Genomic DNA, 13,352 nt, shown 5'->3' on the forward strand with positions numbered 1-13,352 from the left:
CGAGATCTCGTCGGACCAAATCTCTACTGCGGTGCGTTTCACGTGTATACTCGTCATGTAAAATAAAAAATTACCATTCACTATAAAAACTCAAAATATCATTAAAATGTAATAAGAATACTATTTGGTGATATGTTCTCTTTATGTTACCAATACGTAAACTATTTTCTTATTTTTCTTGTTTATTCTTGCTATCTTCAATTTTTCTTGCTTGTGTATTTTATTATTTTTTGACCATTTTCAAGCTTTTAGTAAGAATAACGTATTCAGAAACGAATTGTTAGTTTTTTTGAGGAATAAAAATGTAATCTTTCCTCGTTTTTCGTAAAATGTATAATAGTACCAATTGCCCTGCGTTCGACGTGTATACTCGTCGTGTAAAATAAAAAATTACCATTCACTACAAAAACTCGAAATCTCAATAAAATGTAATAAGAATATTATTTTGGTGATATATTACCTTTATATCGCCAATACGACCGCTATTTTTAAATTTTCTAAACTATTTTGTTATTTTTCTTGTTTATTCTTGCTATCTTCAATTTTTCTTGCTTATGTATTTTATTATTTTTTGACCATTTTCAAGCTTTTAGTAAGAATAACGTATTCAGAAACGAATTGTTAGTTTTTTTGACGAATAAAACTGTAATCTTTCCTCGTTTTTCGTAAATTTTCGTTTTGACCTGCGTTCGACGTGTATACACGTCGTTGCTTGTTTTTAATTCCGCACCCTGTGGTGATCGTTTGAAATTAAATTCCACAGTTAACTGGTTAATTGATTGCTTTCGGATGGAATTAGAAACGCGGCTGGAAGATCTATCGAGTTATTAGAAATCGTGGATTTTCTAGTCAACAACCAGACTAGACAAATTTTATTTACTTGATATGTTTCGCAGAAATATTAGGTCAGGGAATAAGTTCGTAGCGTTTTTACCGAAGACTTTTATTTAAACCAGCTCGTGAGGCACTCAGGCTGCCAATTTTTCGGTAAATCCCATTGAATGAAGGTGATTGAGTATCGTTTTATGATCGCAGTTCATTTTTTCCGCCAATTCACGACTGGTTTGGCTTTCGTTCTCCTTCAAAAGTGATTTGAGACGTTCTTCATCGAATTCAGAAGGCCTTCCGTTGCGGGGCGTGTCATCGACGTCAAAGTCGCCATTTTTTAACTTTGCAAACCATTTCTGTGCTGTAGACTCGCCTATGAAAAAGCAAAGAAGATGAAAAGCAAAGAAGAGCAGGTGTCGAAAATCCATTTCTAAGCCTCAAAACTAATAAAAAATTAAATAACTGAAAAATACAATTAACATAGTTTTGTAGAGCAGAAAGAGTTCCATCGAATGAATACTTACCCTTTGCCAAACAGCAAACAAATCGTTGGAAAATAAAAGAAATATAAAAACGCTATGAACTTATTCCCCAACCTAATACTTTGTGCTTGTTTAAAGAGGAATTTGATTCAGATTTTTTAATTAAATTGTAAGTGCAGTAAAAAAATATTTGGAAATTTTACTAATACTTGCATATAATAAACAACTTTGTACGATATACTACCTAAAATTTTTTTTTGTGGCAGACAGGGACCGCATAAAAAAAGTCGCACTTAGAAAACACATGAATTATTTACGAAATAGATGAGAGAATGCTTTGAATTAAATGAAATAATTAAATTATACCTGAAAAAATTGTAAAAACATTTCATTCTTCATTGTACATATATTAACCCATTCGCTGCCAAGGATGAGTATACTCGTCTTTGGCAGGGTGTTAGGCGTTGCCCAGACGAGTATACTCGTCCTACTTTCAATATATTATAATATACTGGCTTTTGAATTAAAAAATTTGTTGTGCCCACAAACATAAATATACAAATGTAAACAACGTGAAAAAAATACTACAAATAAAATTTATTACAAAAATTATAGATCAATTATTAGTTAAAGAGAACAATCTTTCAGAGATTTAAATTAAGCAAAAATCAACTTCATCCTGTATTTATAACAAAATTTTATAGCAACATAATCACATATAATTATTTATCTTCACGATAGGATTTGTAACAAAGTCCAATACATAATGGAGGTTTATCAGGAAAAATCGGACAGTAATATCGAGTCTCTTTGCGAATTTTTTCCGTTGCACGAACTCTACATTTGCGAGTTGGCTTTTTCTTTTTTGGTGTAGGAGGAATAGCCTCGTCTTTGATTTTATTATAATATATGTACTTTTACCAAGAAATGACAGAACTTTGTTTCTTCTGACGAATTGGTCCAAAATCGCTTTCGTCGTTTGAAGATAGGGTTTCAATTGATTTGTTTTTTGCTACCATAACGAACAAAGCATCGCGAAGTCCAGATATATCGTTGTCAAGGAGACTACGTAATCAGAGTTTGTCTACAACATGTATCTGTACATAGATAAAAATAAATCGCACAAAACAAATCGCATAAAAACAAGTTTTACCGTATTTTGCTTCGTCACCAGAGCGTTCAGTGGATTCATCTCCTCTCGTGCGATGTATTCCTTTTCCTATTGTCAAAGCATTTTTAAGATAACGTAAATCGACGAGGACGTCACTGGAAAAAAGGCAAGAAGTTGGTATTGCTTGAACTGTTCCCAGGAGCAGATTCTTCGCTGAAGAGAAGTTCGCACGGGAAATAGAAATTGTTCGCAGAGTAATTAGCACTTTCTATATTTCCTCGTTCGTAATAAAAGGCCACGGGAGCAAAACAACAATTTTGTCGCGTCCTTTTGCAACTACAGACTTACCTGACATTTTACTTTAATGCCCAAGCGTTCACTGACTTTATCTCTTCTTCTCAGCTATAACTCTTTTTGTTGTTACTGTTTTTGCGATATCGTGAATTGATGGGTTTCTCGTGGAAGCAGCAAATAAAATCGTTACATAATGAAGGCATTACGTAACGTTTTCTTTTTTTAATTTAACTATCGTGATGGCTGAAATATCGATATGAGATCTGATTATAGTGATATAAATAAGTGTATATGTGGTATAATAAAACGAGTATGATATTATGCTGTTAAATGCGAACGCTCGCGTCAACTCGAGGCTCAACTTGTTCTGAACTTCACATTTTTTAACATAACCTAAAACCACGCTCGGTAAGCTCTTCGAGTCGCACCATAAACTCTCGACTTCGCGTTTCCTGAGGATTTTATACTAAAATTTCCCTCTAAAAAACGAGAGAACTATGCTTTAACAATGCTATGAAATCATTTCAACGCGTTTAAAACTTGCACGAGCTTCAGTACTCGCGTAGAGAGTCCAAGTCTTCTCGTCTCCAATTTAAATAAGCTCTTCATCCACTAAGTGTTTCAATTATTATCCGCGTTGTTCCAGCATAACAAGGTGCTAGATTTCCAATGTGAGTCCACGATTTAGCCAGAAGTAACAATTCTTCGCGTGCTAATTAAAATTCGTCGATTTTTTCCAATTCCAAGCGAAATAATCCTAAGAAAAATAAGAAAACTATCCTTCGAATGTAATTAGCGTTTCTAATATTTAATCATCGATTTTTTCCAATTCCAAACGAAATAATCCTGAAAAAAATTAGAAAACTGCCCTCAGAATGTAATTAGCGTTTCTAATATTTAATCATCGATTTTTTTCCAATTCCAAACAAAATAATCCTGAAAAAAATAAGAAAATTACTCTCAGAATGTAATTAGCGTTTCTAATATTTAATCATCGATTTTTTCCAATTCCAAACGAAATAATCCTGAAAAAGATAAGAAAACTGCCCTCAGAATGTAATTAGCGTTTCTAATATTTAATCATCGCTGGATTTCAGACGTTTCATGCGCTTCTGAGGAATTTAAATGTATAAAAAAGTACAGAGAGCAGATAATGTCGAAAAATATACAGAATATTCGATGCGAGGGACGCATTATAATATTTCGAGCACAAGATAGATTTCTATTCTGGTCCTACTTTGGCGGAGAATAAATTTGCATAAGCATCCGCAGTCTGTTTAATTATCACACTTTATACTGAATGCTCATTATCAAGCCAGGGATGTTTATGCTCATATGGGAAATTTAAATATGCAAAACAGAACGGATGCACGTATTATGCAAAAATATGCAAAATATCCAAAGCAATGTACACGGCACAGCCATAACGTCTGCAGCCTGAAACAGATCTCCCCCTGCGTGTTTCATTTCTTCATTTACGTTTGCCAAAATGCGAACGTTCGTACACAGATCATGTCAACTGTGCTCGATTCGATTGCACAATTCTGCTGCAACTGCTCTGAGGAGCAATAAACACGGAGTCTTCGAAAACTGAATTTATCACGTATTCGTGACACGACGATTATGCAGGGAATTTCTTAATTAAAGACAATTACAAGATCATTAGATAGTTCTTTTAAACTGAGATATTACCTGAAAGACTGCTCACAATACTGCTTCATCGTTTTAAAACATTCACAGGAAAAACTCATTTACGCTCGCATTCTAGAATATTCTACGCACATAACCTTTGAAACCTGAATTAATTTTTAAATTTTTAAAAACCATTAACTTTTAAATGAAGATAATTTCATTATCCTACAATTAGTTTTGAGGTTAGATAGCTTTGGTTTTAGTAATTTTTATTGAGTTTCGAACCTTTGACGTCCTCAATAGCTGAATCGTGTCATAAATGAAGCATTTCTTTAAGTTCAGTGGTACACAGGCTGTTTTTTTATCACAAATAACGGTACAAAGACCAACGATTGGACTTTGGAGAATTTCGAAAGATCTTCACACCCTCTAGAAACGAACACGTGCTTCGAACGCAAAAGAGATTGTGAACGATACTCGAATGGACGCACTGATTGGTAATTTACACCACTTCAGCAAATACAAACACTTTGTTGACCGGGAATTTTACACAGAAACTATGTCATGTCATTGGCTATTATTTTGTAATTGAATATCGAAGTAAAACGTTCTAAATAAACTCCAATAAATTTTATTTATACTGAATGAAATGAAATTAAACTTACGCAAAGTTGTGATAGAAACCTAAATACCAAGAAAAGTAATTTTTTTGTTATAAAACGGACACGACTAAATACGATACGCCAAGTTTTTGCAATATTCTTACGTGTCTCGTCGAGATAGCGATTTACACTGAAATCTGTTCTAACGAAACCTGGCGAAAATTCAAAGTCGATTATCTCGAAAACAAAGTCTCAAATGAAAAATTGTTATTCTATATTTTCGACTTATTTTTTCATGTAGAATCACGCTCCTTTCGGTTGTACCACCAGTTACCAATCGTCCTGTATAATTTTTATTTGCGTCCATCGTTATTTTTGTTTGCAAGTTTACTGTGTTGCGTATTTGCGTACATATTCCATCTTTTTTTCATTCGTTCATCGGTCAATTCAGTTTGGAGGTCGCAACTAATAGTGGAGTTGAGTCAGTAGAGCATGGTGCTAACCTTGGTAATGTTGGTTTAAAAAATCTCTCACAGCTAGAAAAATATTTCCGTAATATTGCAAGTGTTTATCGATATAACCTCAATCGAGATAATTATCTACAGTGAGATCTGTTACATAGAAACGTGAACAGGTGCACCAGTACCTGGAGAAAATTCAACGTCGATTTAATCGAAAACAAAGCCTCAAATGAAAAATTGTTATTCTACATTTTCCACTTACTTTTTTATGAGAAATTTAAATAGAAAATTAATTGTAGAGCAGAATTATCTTTTTTGCAGGATGGCCAACATTTTCAGCAATTTCTGTAATAATAAAATTTATCACAAACTTCAAACCTTATTTCAAACATCGAGATAATGATTTACAGTGAAATTTGTTCTACCAAGACGTCAATTCAAAGTCGATTATCTCGAACACAAAGCCCCAAATGAAAAATTGTTATTCTACATTTTCGACTTATTTTTTTATGAGAAATTTAATTAGACGAGCAGAATTATGTTTTCAGTAGGATGACCAACATTTTCAGCAATTTCTGTAATAATAAAATTTATTACAAATTTCAAACCTTATTTCAAACATCGAGATTAACGATTTACAGTGAAATCTGTTCTAACAAGACGTGAATTCAAAGTCGATTGTCTCGAAAACAAAGCCTCAAATGAAAAATTGTTATTCTACATTTTCAACTTATTTTTTTATGAGAAATTTAAATAAAAATTTAATTAGAAGAGCAGAATTATATTTTTTGCACAATGGTCAACATTTTCAGCAATTTCTGTAATAATAAAATTTATTACAAACTTCAAATCTTATTTCAAACATCGAGATAACGATTTACAGTGAAATCTGTTCTAACAAGACGTGACTTCAAAGTCGATTGTCTCGAAAACAAAGCCTCAAACGAAAAATTGTTATTCTACATTTGCGACTTATTTTTTTTATAAGAAATTTAATTAGAAGAGCAGAATTATGTTTTTTGCAGGATAGCCAACATATTCAGCAATTTCTGTAATAATAAAATTTGTTAAAAACTTCAAACCTTGTAGTCGTAATTTCCATGTCTTATCGAAATAACGATTTACAGTGAAATCTGTTCTAACAAGACATGAGTTCAAAGTCGATTATCGCGAAAACAAAGCCTCAAACGAAAAATTATTATTCCACATTTTCGACTTATTTTTCCACGTAGAATCACCCTCCTTCAGGTGTACCACCAGTTACCAATCACCTTATATAAAAATCGACATCAGATCGCAACAATCCAAGCTACGATTGTTAATTAGTTAGTCGTGAACAGGCAGGAGCGTATAATTATATCGATCGTAGACGATTCACAGTGGCAAGAGGTAACAGCCGTTCGAACACGATCAGATACAGAATCGATACGATAATAATCGGCTCGTACGGCTCTAATAGAATTGCCAGCGTTGCTCTACAGCCGGTCGTGCACGTAGAAATTTAGGCTGCCTGGCTATAATGGCCGATACACACTTATTGAGAGGCTGAACGCATCGCAGCCAATGGGCGCACTCGCGATAAAGGTGGTATACCAATAATCGTACCTTTTATTTACCTGGAACGGCTCGTCCGCGACCAGCGCGCTGATTTCGCCCTGGAAAATGTGCTTCTCCGATATGGCTACGAGCTGATTCCGTGCACCAGCCCCGTGATTGTCCGATCCAATGGTGATTTTAAGATATTGCTTTGCGTTTCCAGATCTTGCTGATAAACAGGACACACTTTGGTCAGATTCAGAGAAAATTCAGTCGAATCCACTGAGTGGTTTTTCTTTTTCATTTATTCTGAAATTATTTATTCAAATCGAATCACAAATATATAATTGAGTGGATCCAATGATGAGTTTAAGATATTGCTTTGTGTTTCCAGATCTTGCTAATAAACAGGACACACTTTGGTTAGATTCAGAGAAAATTCAGTCGAATCCACTGAGTGGTTTTTCTTTTTCATTTATTCTGAAATTATTTATTCAAATCGAATCACAAACATATAATTGAGTGGATCCAATGATGATTTTAAGATATTGCTTTGTGTTTCCAGATCTTGCTGATAAACAGGACACACTTTGGTTAGATTCAGAGAAAATTCAGTCGAATCCACTGAGTGGTTTTTCTTTTTCATTTATTCTGAAATTATTCATTCAAATCGAATCACAAACATATAATTGAGTGGATCCAATGGTGATTTTAAGATATTGCTTTGCGTTTCCAGATCTTGCTAATAAACAGGACATACTTTGGTTAGATTCAGAGAAAATGCAGTCGAATCCACTGAGTGGTTTTTCTTTTTCATTTATTCTGACATTATTTATTCAAATCGAATCACAAACATATAATTCAGTGGATCCAATGGTGATTTTAAGATATTGCTTTGCGTTTCCAGATCTTGCTGATAAACAGGACACACTTTGGTTAGATTCAGAGAAAATTCAGTCGAATCCACTGAGTGGTTTTTCTTTTTCATCTATTCTGAAATTATTTATTCAAATCGAATCACAAACATATAATTGAGTGGATCCAATGATGATTTTAAGATATTGCTTTGCGTTTCCAGATCTTGCTAATAAACAGGACACACTTTGGTTGGATCTGGTTGGATTCAGAGAAAATTCTGTTGAATCGACTGAGTGGTTTTTCTTTTTCATTTATTCTGCAATTATTTATTCAAATTGAGCCACAAATGTATAATTTAGTGGAATTTGGTTTGTTGAATACAATTATTGTTATTTATACGTAATATTTAATGAATTAAGGTTTGATATTAAGTAAATATTTATTTGAAATTGGTGATGCCATCTTTTAGAATAATAATTTAATGTGAAACTTCCATTTCTTTAATTAAAAAAGTGTATTTAATGGAAAAGAGTGACTTACATACAAACAGAAAGTGGAAATATGTTTTATTATTAGTTTAAAAAAATTAATTTCTGGAAGGAGCTAATTTAGCAATATTGTAACTAAATATATCATAAACACTATGCTCTAAAATTCATTTAGTTTACCTAAAGTGGTTTGTATCGAATTATTTATGTCATCAAGTTTCCACAATACTGCTGCATAATTGATTCTCGAACGCAACGCTGGGTTATGTTACTACCCAACAATTTGTGGTATATATACATAAATAAACTTAAAAATGCCAAAATTTATATTAAAATAAAACATGCAAAATACATGTTTATGCGTTATTTATATGCGATTTAATATAATAAGAACTATATATACAAACAGAACTTGTATGGAATTTCTTACAAGCATACAATTCTCTTCAACCTTGTTCTAACTAACTTTCCATTAGCATTTCTAATTCCTTAGATAAAATCATTTTAATTTACTAAACAACAGAATTTTAAGTATACACGTACAACAAAACGAAAAGAAGAAAAAGATATTAAAATTGCAAATAAAAAATTCCTCAGAGTCCTTTCCATCATTTCTAATTCCTTAGATAAAATTGTTTTAATTTACTAAACAACAGAATTTTAAATATGCACGTACAACAAAACAAAAGGAAGAAAGAAATATTAAAATTACAGATAAAAAATTCCCCAGAGTCCTTTCCATTATTTCTAATTCCTTAGATAAAATTGTTTTAATTTACTAAGCAACAGAATTTTAAATATGCACGTACAACAAAACAAAAGCAAGAAAGAAATATTAAAATTACAGATAAAAAATTCTCCCGAGTCCTTTGCATTATTTCTAATTCCTTACTAAACTCAGAGTCCTTTCCATTATTTCTAATTCCTTACTAAACAACAGAATTTTAAACATACACGTACAACAAAACAAATAGAAGAAAGAAATATTAAAATTACAAATAAAAAATTCCCCAGAGTCCTTCCCATTATTTCTAATTCCTTAGATACTAAACAACAGAATTTTAAATGTACAAGGAATGTGCAAGAAAACGAAAAGAAGAAAGAGATATTAAAATTACAAATAAAAAATTCCCCAGAGTCCTTTCGTCGTTACGATCGAACCAGGAATCGTTAATCACCGCTACCAGTTCTCCAATACCGTGAAGGTAACCTCGTGGCCATTCAACTCGAGGCAGTAAAGTGGGCTTAACGTATCACTTGGCCCGATATAACGCCAGGGTGGAATAAGTCGAATGAATTGTAGCTTGATCCAGCATCAATATTGATTAAGTACACAACGGGGGAAAAGTGTAAGTTTGCTCTCGAGGTAACACCTTGCGACGCCTGACACATAATGCACGGATTAAATAGAGAGTGTCCTCGACCGTAACTGATGGGGCTGACTGGAGGAATCGCGCGAGACATTATTTCTCGAGCCGAGAAAGGCTGCCTTGGTACTCCTCGATCAAAGTCCAGATAAAAGAGCGGGCTTTCTTGGATACGAGAACACGAAGATGCGACGGACATTAGTCAATTATTGCGTTATTTTTTTTGTCTTAAATTTACTACGACAAGCTAGTTATTTTCGTATATCAATGATGTAATCTTTGGTAATTTTGCGATGGGTATTTGAAAGTGCAGTTTTGTGTCATTGATGTTATTTTAGCGGCTATTTATAAGGTTATGATGATGAATAAGTACTGGGATTAAAGTTAATTTTAAATTTACTACGACAAGCTAGTTATTTTCGTATATCAATGATGGTAAATTTACCTTTGGTAATTTTGTGATGGGTATTTGAAAGTGCAGTTTTGTGTCATTGATGTTATTTGAGCGGTTATTTATAAGGCTATGACGATGAATGAGTACTGGGATTAAAGTTAATTATAGTCTGAAAATATTTTACTTTTATAATGCACGTTGGTTTATAAGGTTTATAATTAGCTATTAATTTCCTCTTTTTATAGAATCGTGTTGTCTCTTGCAAACAAGGACAGAAAATGGTAATAAAGTTTATTGATTATTTTTAGAATTTTGAGTATGCTTTGATATATATATAGGTATCTTTTTATTTCCATATATAGTTTTTCGACTTTTTGGATAGCTTTTGTATGAAAAGGTTTTTCAACCTCTTTAGAGACATAGAGACAACTTTTTTTACATATCACAAATTTACCAAATAATACAAATTAACACCACCAAACGACAACATTTTTTTGGTCATCGAATAATATCATTTAAATATAAAGTTGGATTTATTGAAAACTCTTCATTCCTTTGATACTCAATCATTTTAATAACTGCCAGCAAAAGTCAATCTTGATATTCAATTCGAGCAACTAAGCAAGAAGAAATTAAGAACGCAACAAATGATTACATTCATTGTACATGCTTTTACATGAAGGCTACATCTTCCATTCCATTTTTATTTTAAAGGGTACTTCGAAGAATAATGTATTTCGTCTCATTTTTCCACTTGCTGTTTTGTGCAGTCAATCAATTTAACAAGTAAACAACCCATATGTACATCTATAATTTCTTCTCAAAAGAAATTGATACGAAAAATTATATTTTCAAATCGATACAATCATCAAAACTGCTATTTTACACCTTTGATACTTCATTGATCAAACGTTAACGATATTTTTCAACCAATCAAAAAAACATTAACACATCAAAAACATGCATATCAATGTCATTAAAGAGATTAATTTCGCGGAACCCCAACGAGAAAGAACCAACTAAACACGACGATTAAACTCCGGACATTTAAATCTTAAAATCGAATCGATTACAAGGAAAACATTCGAAAGCCATTTCCGCTGGAACCGAAGCGGATCGAACTGCTTCGCAAACAGAGCCACTCGTAAACACACCGCCAGGAAATTCGTCGCATTTTCTCCGGCAATCAAATTTCAGTCGGCGGCTCCGCACAAACGCAAATGTTAGCGGGCCAATTCGGGCAATCCCCGCGGTTGTTCCACTTAACAGAGGGTAACAGTATCCTCCCCGCCACGTTTCGCTCTGTTGTAGCGTCGACACGGTTCACAGGCTGTGCGAGCCGCGTCGAGCAGATAGTGAAAGGGACGTTTAATTTCTGGCGTGTACGTGTGATGTCAAATACATTTTCAACTACAGATATCAATAAGTAGACTAGCCTCACCTTACTGTTACCTTACTCATCCTGTTGATACTTTATTCCCAAGAGATATTCCCAATCAATAAGATTAGAGTCATTACCTTACTGGCACTCATCCTGTAGATACTTTATTCCCAAGAAATATTCCCAGTCAATAAGATTAGAGTCATCACCTTATTGGCATTCATCCTGTTGATACTTTATTCCCAAGAAATATTCCCAATTAATAAGATTAGAGTCATCTTACTAGCACTCATCCTGTTGATACTTTATTCCCAAGAAATATTCCCAATCAATGAGATTAGAGTCATCACCTTATTGGCACTCATCCTGTAGATACTTTATTCCCAAGAAATATTCCCAATCAATAAGATTAGAGTCATCACCTTACTGGCACTCATCCTGTAGATACTTTATTCCCAAGAAATATTCCCAATCAATAAGATTAGAGTCATCACCTTACTGGCACTCATCCTGTAGATACTTTATTCCCAAGAAATATTCCCAATCAATAAGATTAGAGTCATCACCTTATTGTCACGCATCTTGTTGATACTTTATTCCCAAGAAATATTCCCAATTAATAAGATTAGAGTCATTACCTTACTGGCATTCATCCTGTAGATACTTTATTCCCAAGAAATATTCCCAATTAATAAGATTAGAGTCATCACCTTACTGGCACTTATCCTGTAGATACTTTATTCCCAAGAAATATTCCCAATCAATAAGATTAGAGTCATTACCTTACTGGCACTCATCCTATTGATACTTTATTCCCAAGAAATATTCCCATTCAATAAGATTAGAGTCATCTTACTAGCACTCATCCTGTTGATACTTTATTCCCAAGAAATATTCCCAGTCAATAAGATTAGAGTCATCTTACTAGCACTCATCCTGTTGATACTTTACTCCCAAGAAATATTCCCAATTAATAAGATTAGAGTCATCTTACTAGCACTCATCCTGTTGATACTTTATTCCCAAGAAATATTCCCAGTCAATAAGATTAGAGTCATCATCTTACTAGCACTCATCCTGTTGATACTTTATTCCCAAGAAATGTTCCCAATCAATAAAATTAGAGTCATTACCTTACTGGTATGCATCCTGTTGATACTTCATTCCCAAGAAATATTCCCAATTCTTTTGAGGTGTTGACGAGATATACATAACGCGTTGCATTGATATTACATCTTATCATGAAACATAGAAATAAGATTAGAGTCATCACCTTACTGGCACTCATCCAGTTGATTCTTTATTCCCAAGAAATAAGATTGGAGACTTTATTTCCAATCAATAAGATTATAATTATCACCATACTGGTACTCTGATTCCCAAGAGATAAGAATGAAGTCCTTGCCCCACCACCCTAAAACTACGTAGTATAAGAAAACTTGGGAATTGTTCAATCTTTAGTCTATACTGCTAAAACTCTGCATAAGAGTCGTCGCGACATTATACTTTGTGTTTAAAATATTAAATAAAGAGTCGAGTGAGCAATTGCTCTCTCGCATTTTTTTTTTAAATTACCTTACAACATCTTACGTGATACGAGCCGTGTCGAGCAGGTAGTGAAAGGGACGTTTAAAACTCTGCATAAGAGTCGTCGCGACATTATACTTTGTATTTCAAATATTAAATAAATATTAAAATAACATTTTACGTGACACGAGCCGCGTCGAGCAGATAGTGAAACGGACGTTTAATTCCTGGCGTGTACGTGTGATGTCAAATACATTCCCAACTACAGGTATCAATAAGTAGACTAGCATCACCTTACTGGCACTCATCCTGTTAATACTTTATTCCCAAGAAATATTCCTAATCAATAAGATTAGAGTCATCACCTTACTGCCACGCATCCTGTTGATAC

At 33.4% G+C, this 13,352-nt stretch overlaps 1 protein-coding gene across 1 annotated transcript; it reads right to left on the bottom strand.

The window, feature by feature from the left end:
• Positions 1–9,447: 9,447 nt before the first annotated feature.
• Positions 9,448–13,094, bottom strand: LOC143430638 (uncharacterized). The gene is made up of 4 exons (XM_076907012.1): positions 13,015–13,094; positions 12,903–12,912; positions 12,795–12,848; positions 9,448–9,777 (listed from the first exon to the last, which is right to left on the bottom strand). The coding sequence occupies exons 1-4, from the start codon at positions 13,092–13,094 to the stop codon at positions 9,538–9,540; spliced, it is 384 nt and encodes a 127-aa protein (XP_076763127.1). The 3' UTR covers positions 9,448–9,537.
• Between the last annotated feature and the right edge of the window lie 258 nt (positions 13,095–13,352).

Source organism: Xylocopa sonorina, chromosome 15, assembly GCF_050948175.1.
Source record: "Xylocopa sonorina isolate GNS202 chromosome 15, iyXylSono1_principal, whole genome shotgun sequence".
In the NCBI taxonomy this organism is placed as follows: Eukaryota; Metazoa; Arthropoda; class Insecta; order Hymenoptera; family Apidae; genus Xylocopa; species Xylocopa sonorina.

What these genes read in the sequence shown, in the direction of transcription:
- LOC143430638 (XM_076907012.1), bottom strand. Translation starts at nt 13,094, where the DNA reads ATGTCGCGACGACTCTTATGCAGAGTTTTAAACGTCCCTTTCACTACC. An exon ending in GGAATCAGAGTACCAGTATG is followed by an intron (nt 9,778 to 12,794) that starts GTGATAATTATA and finishes GTACCAAGGCAG; the next exon opens with CCTTTCTCGGCTCGAGAAAT.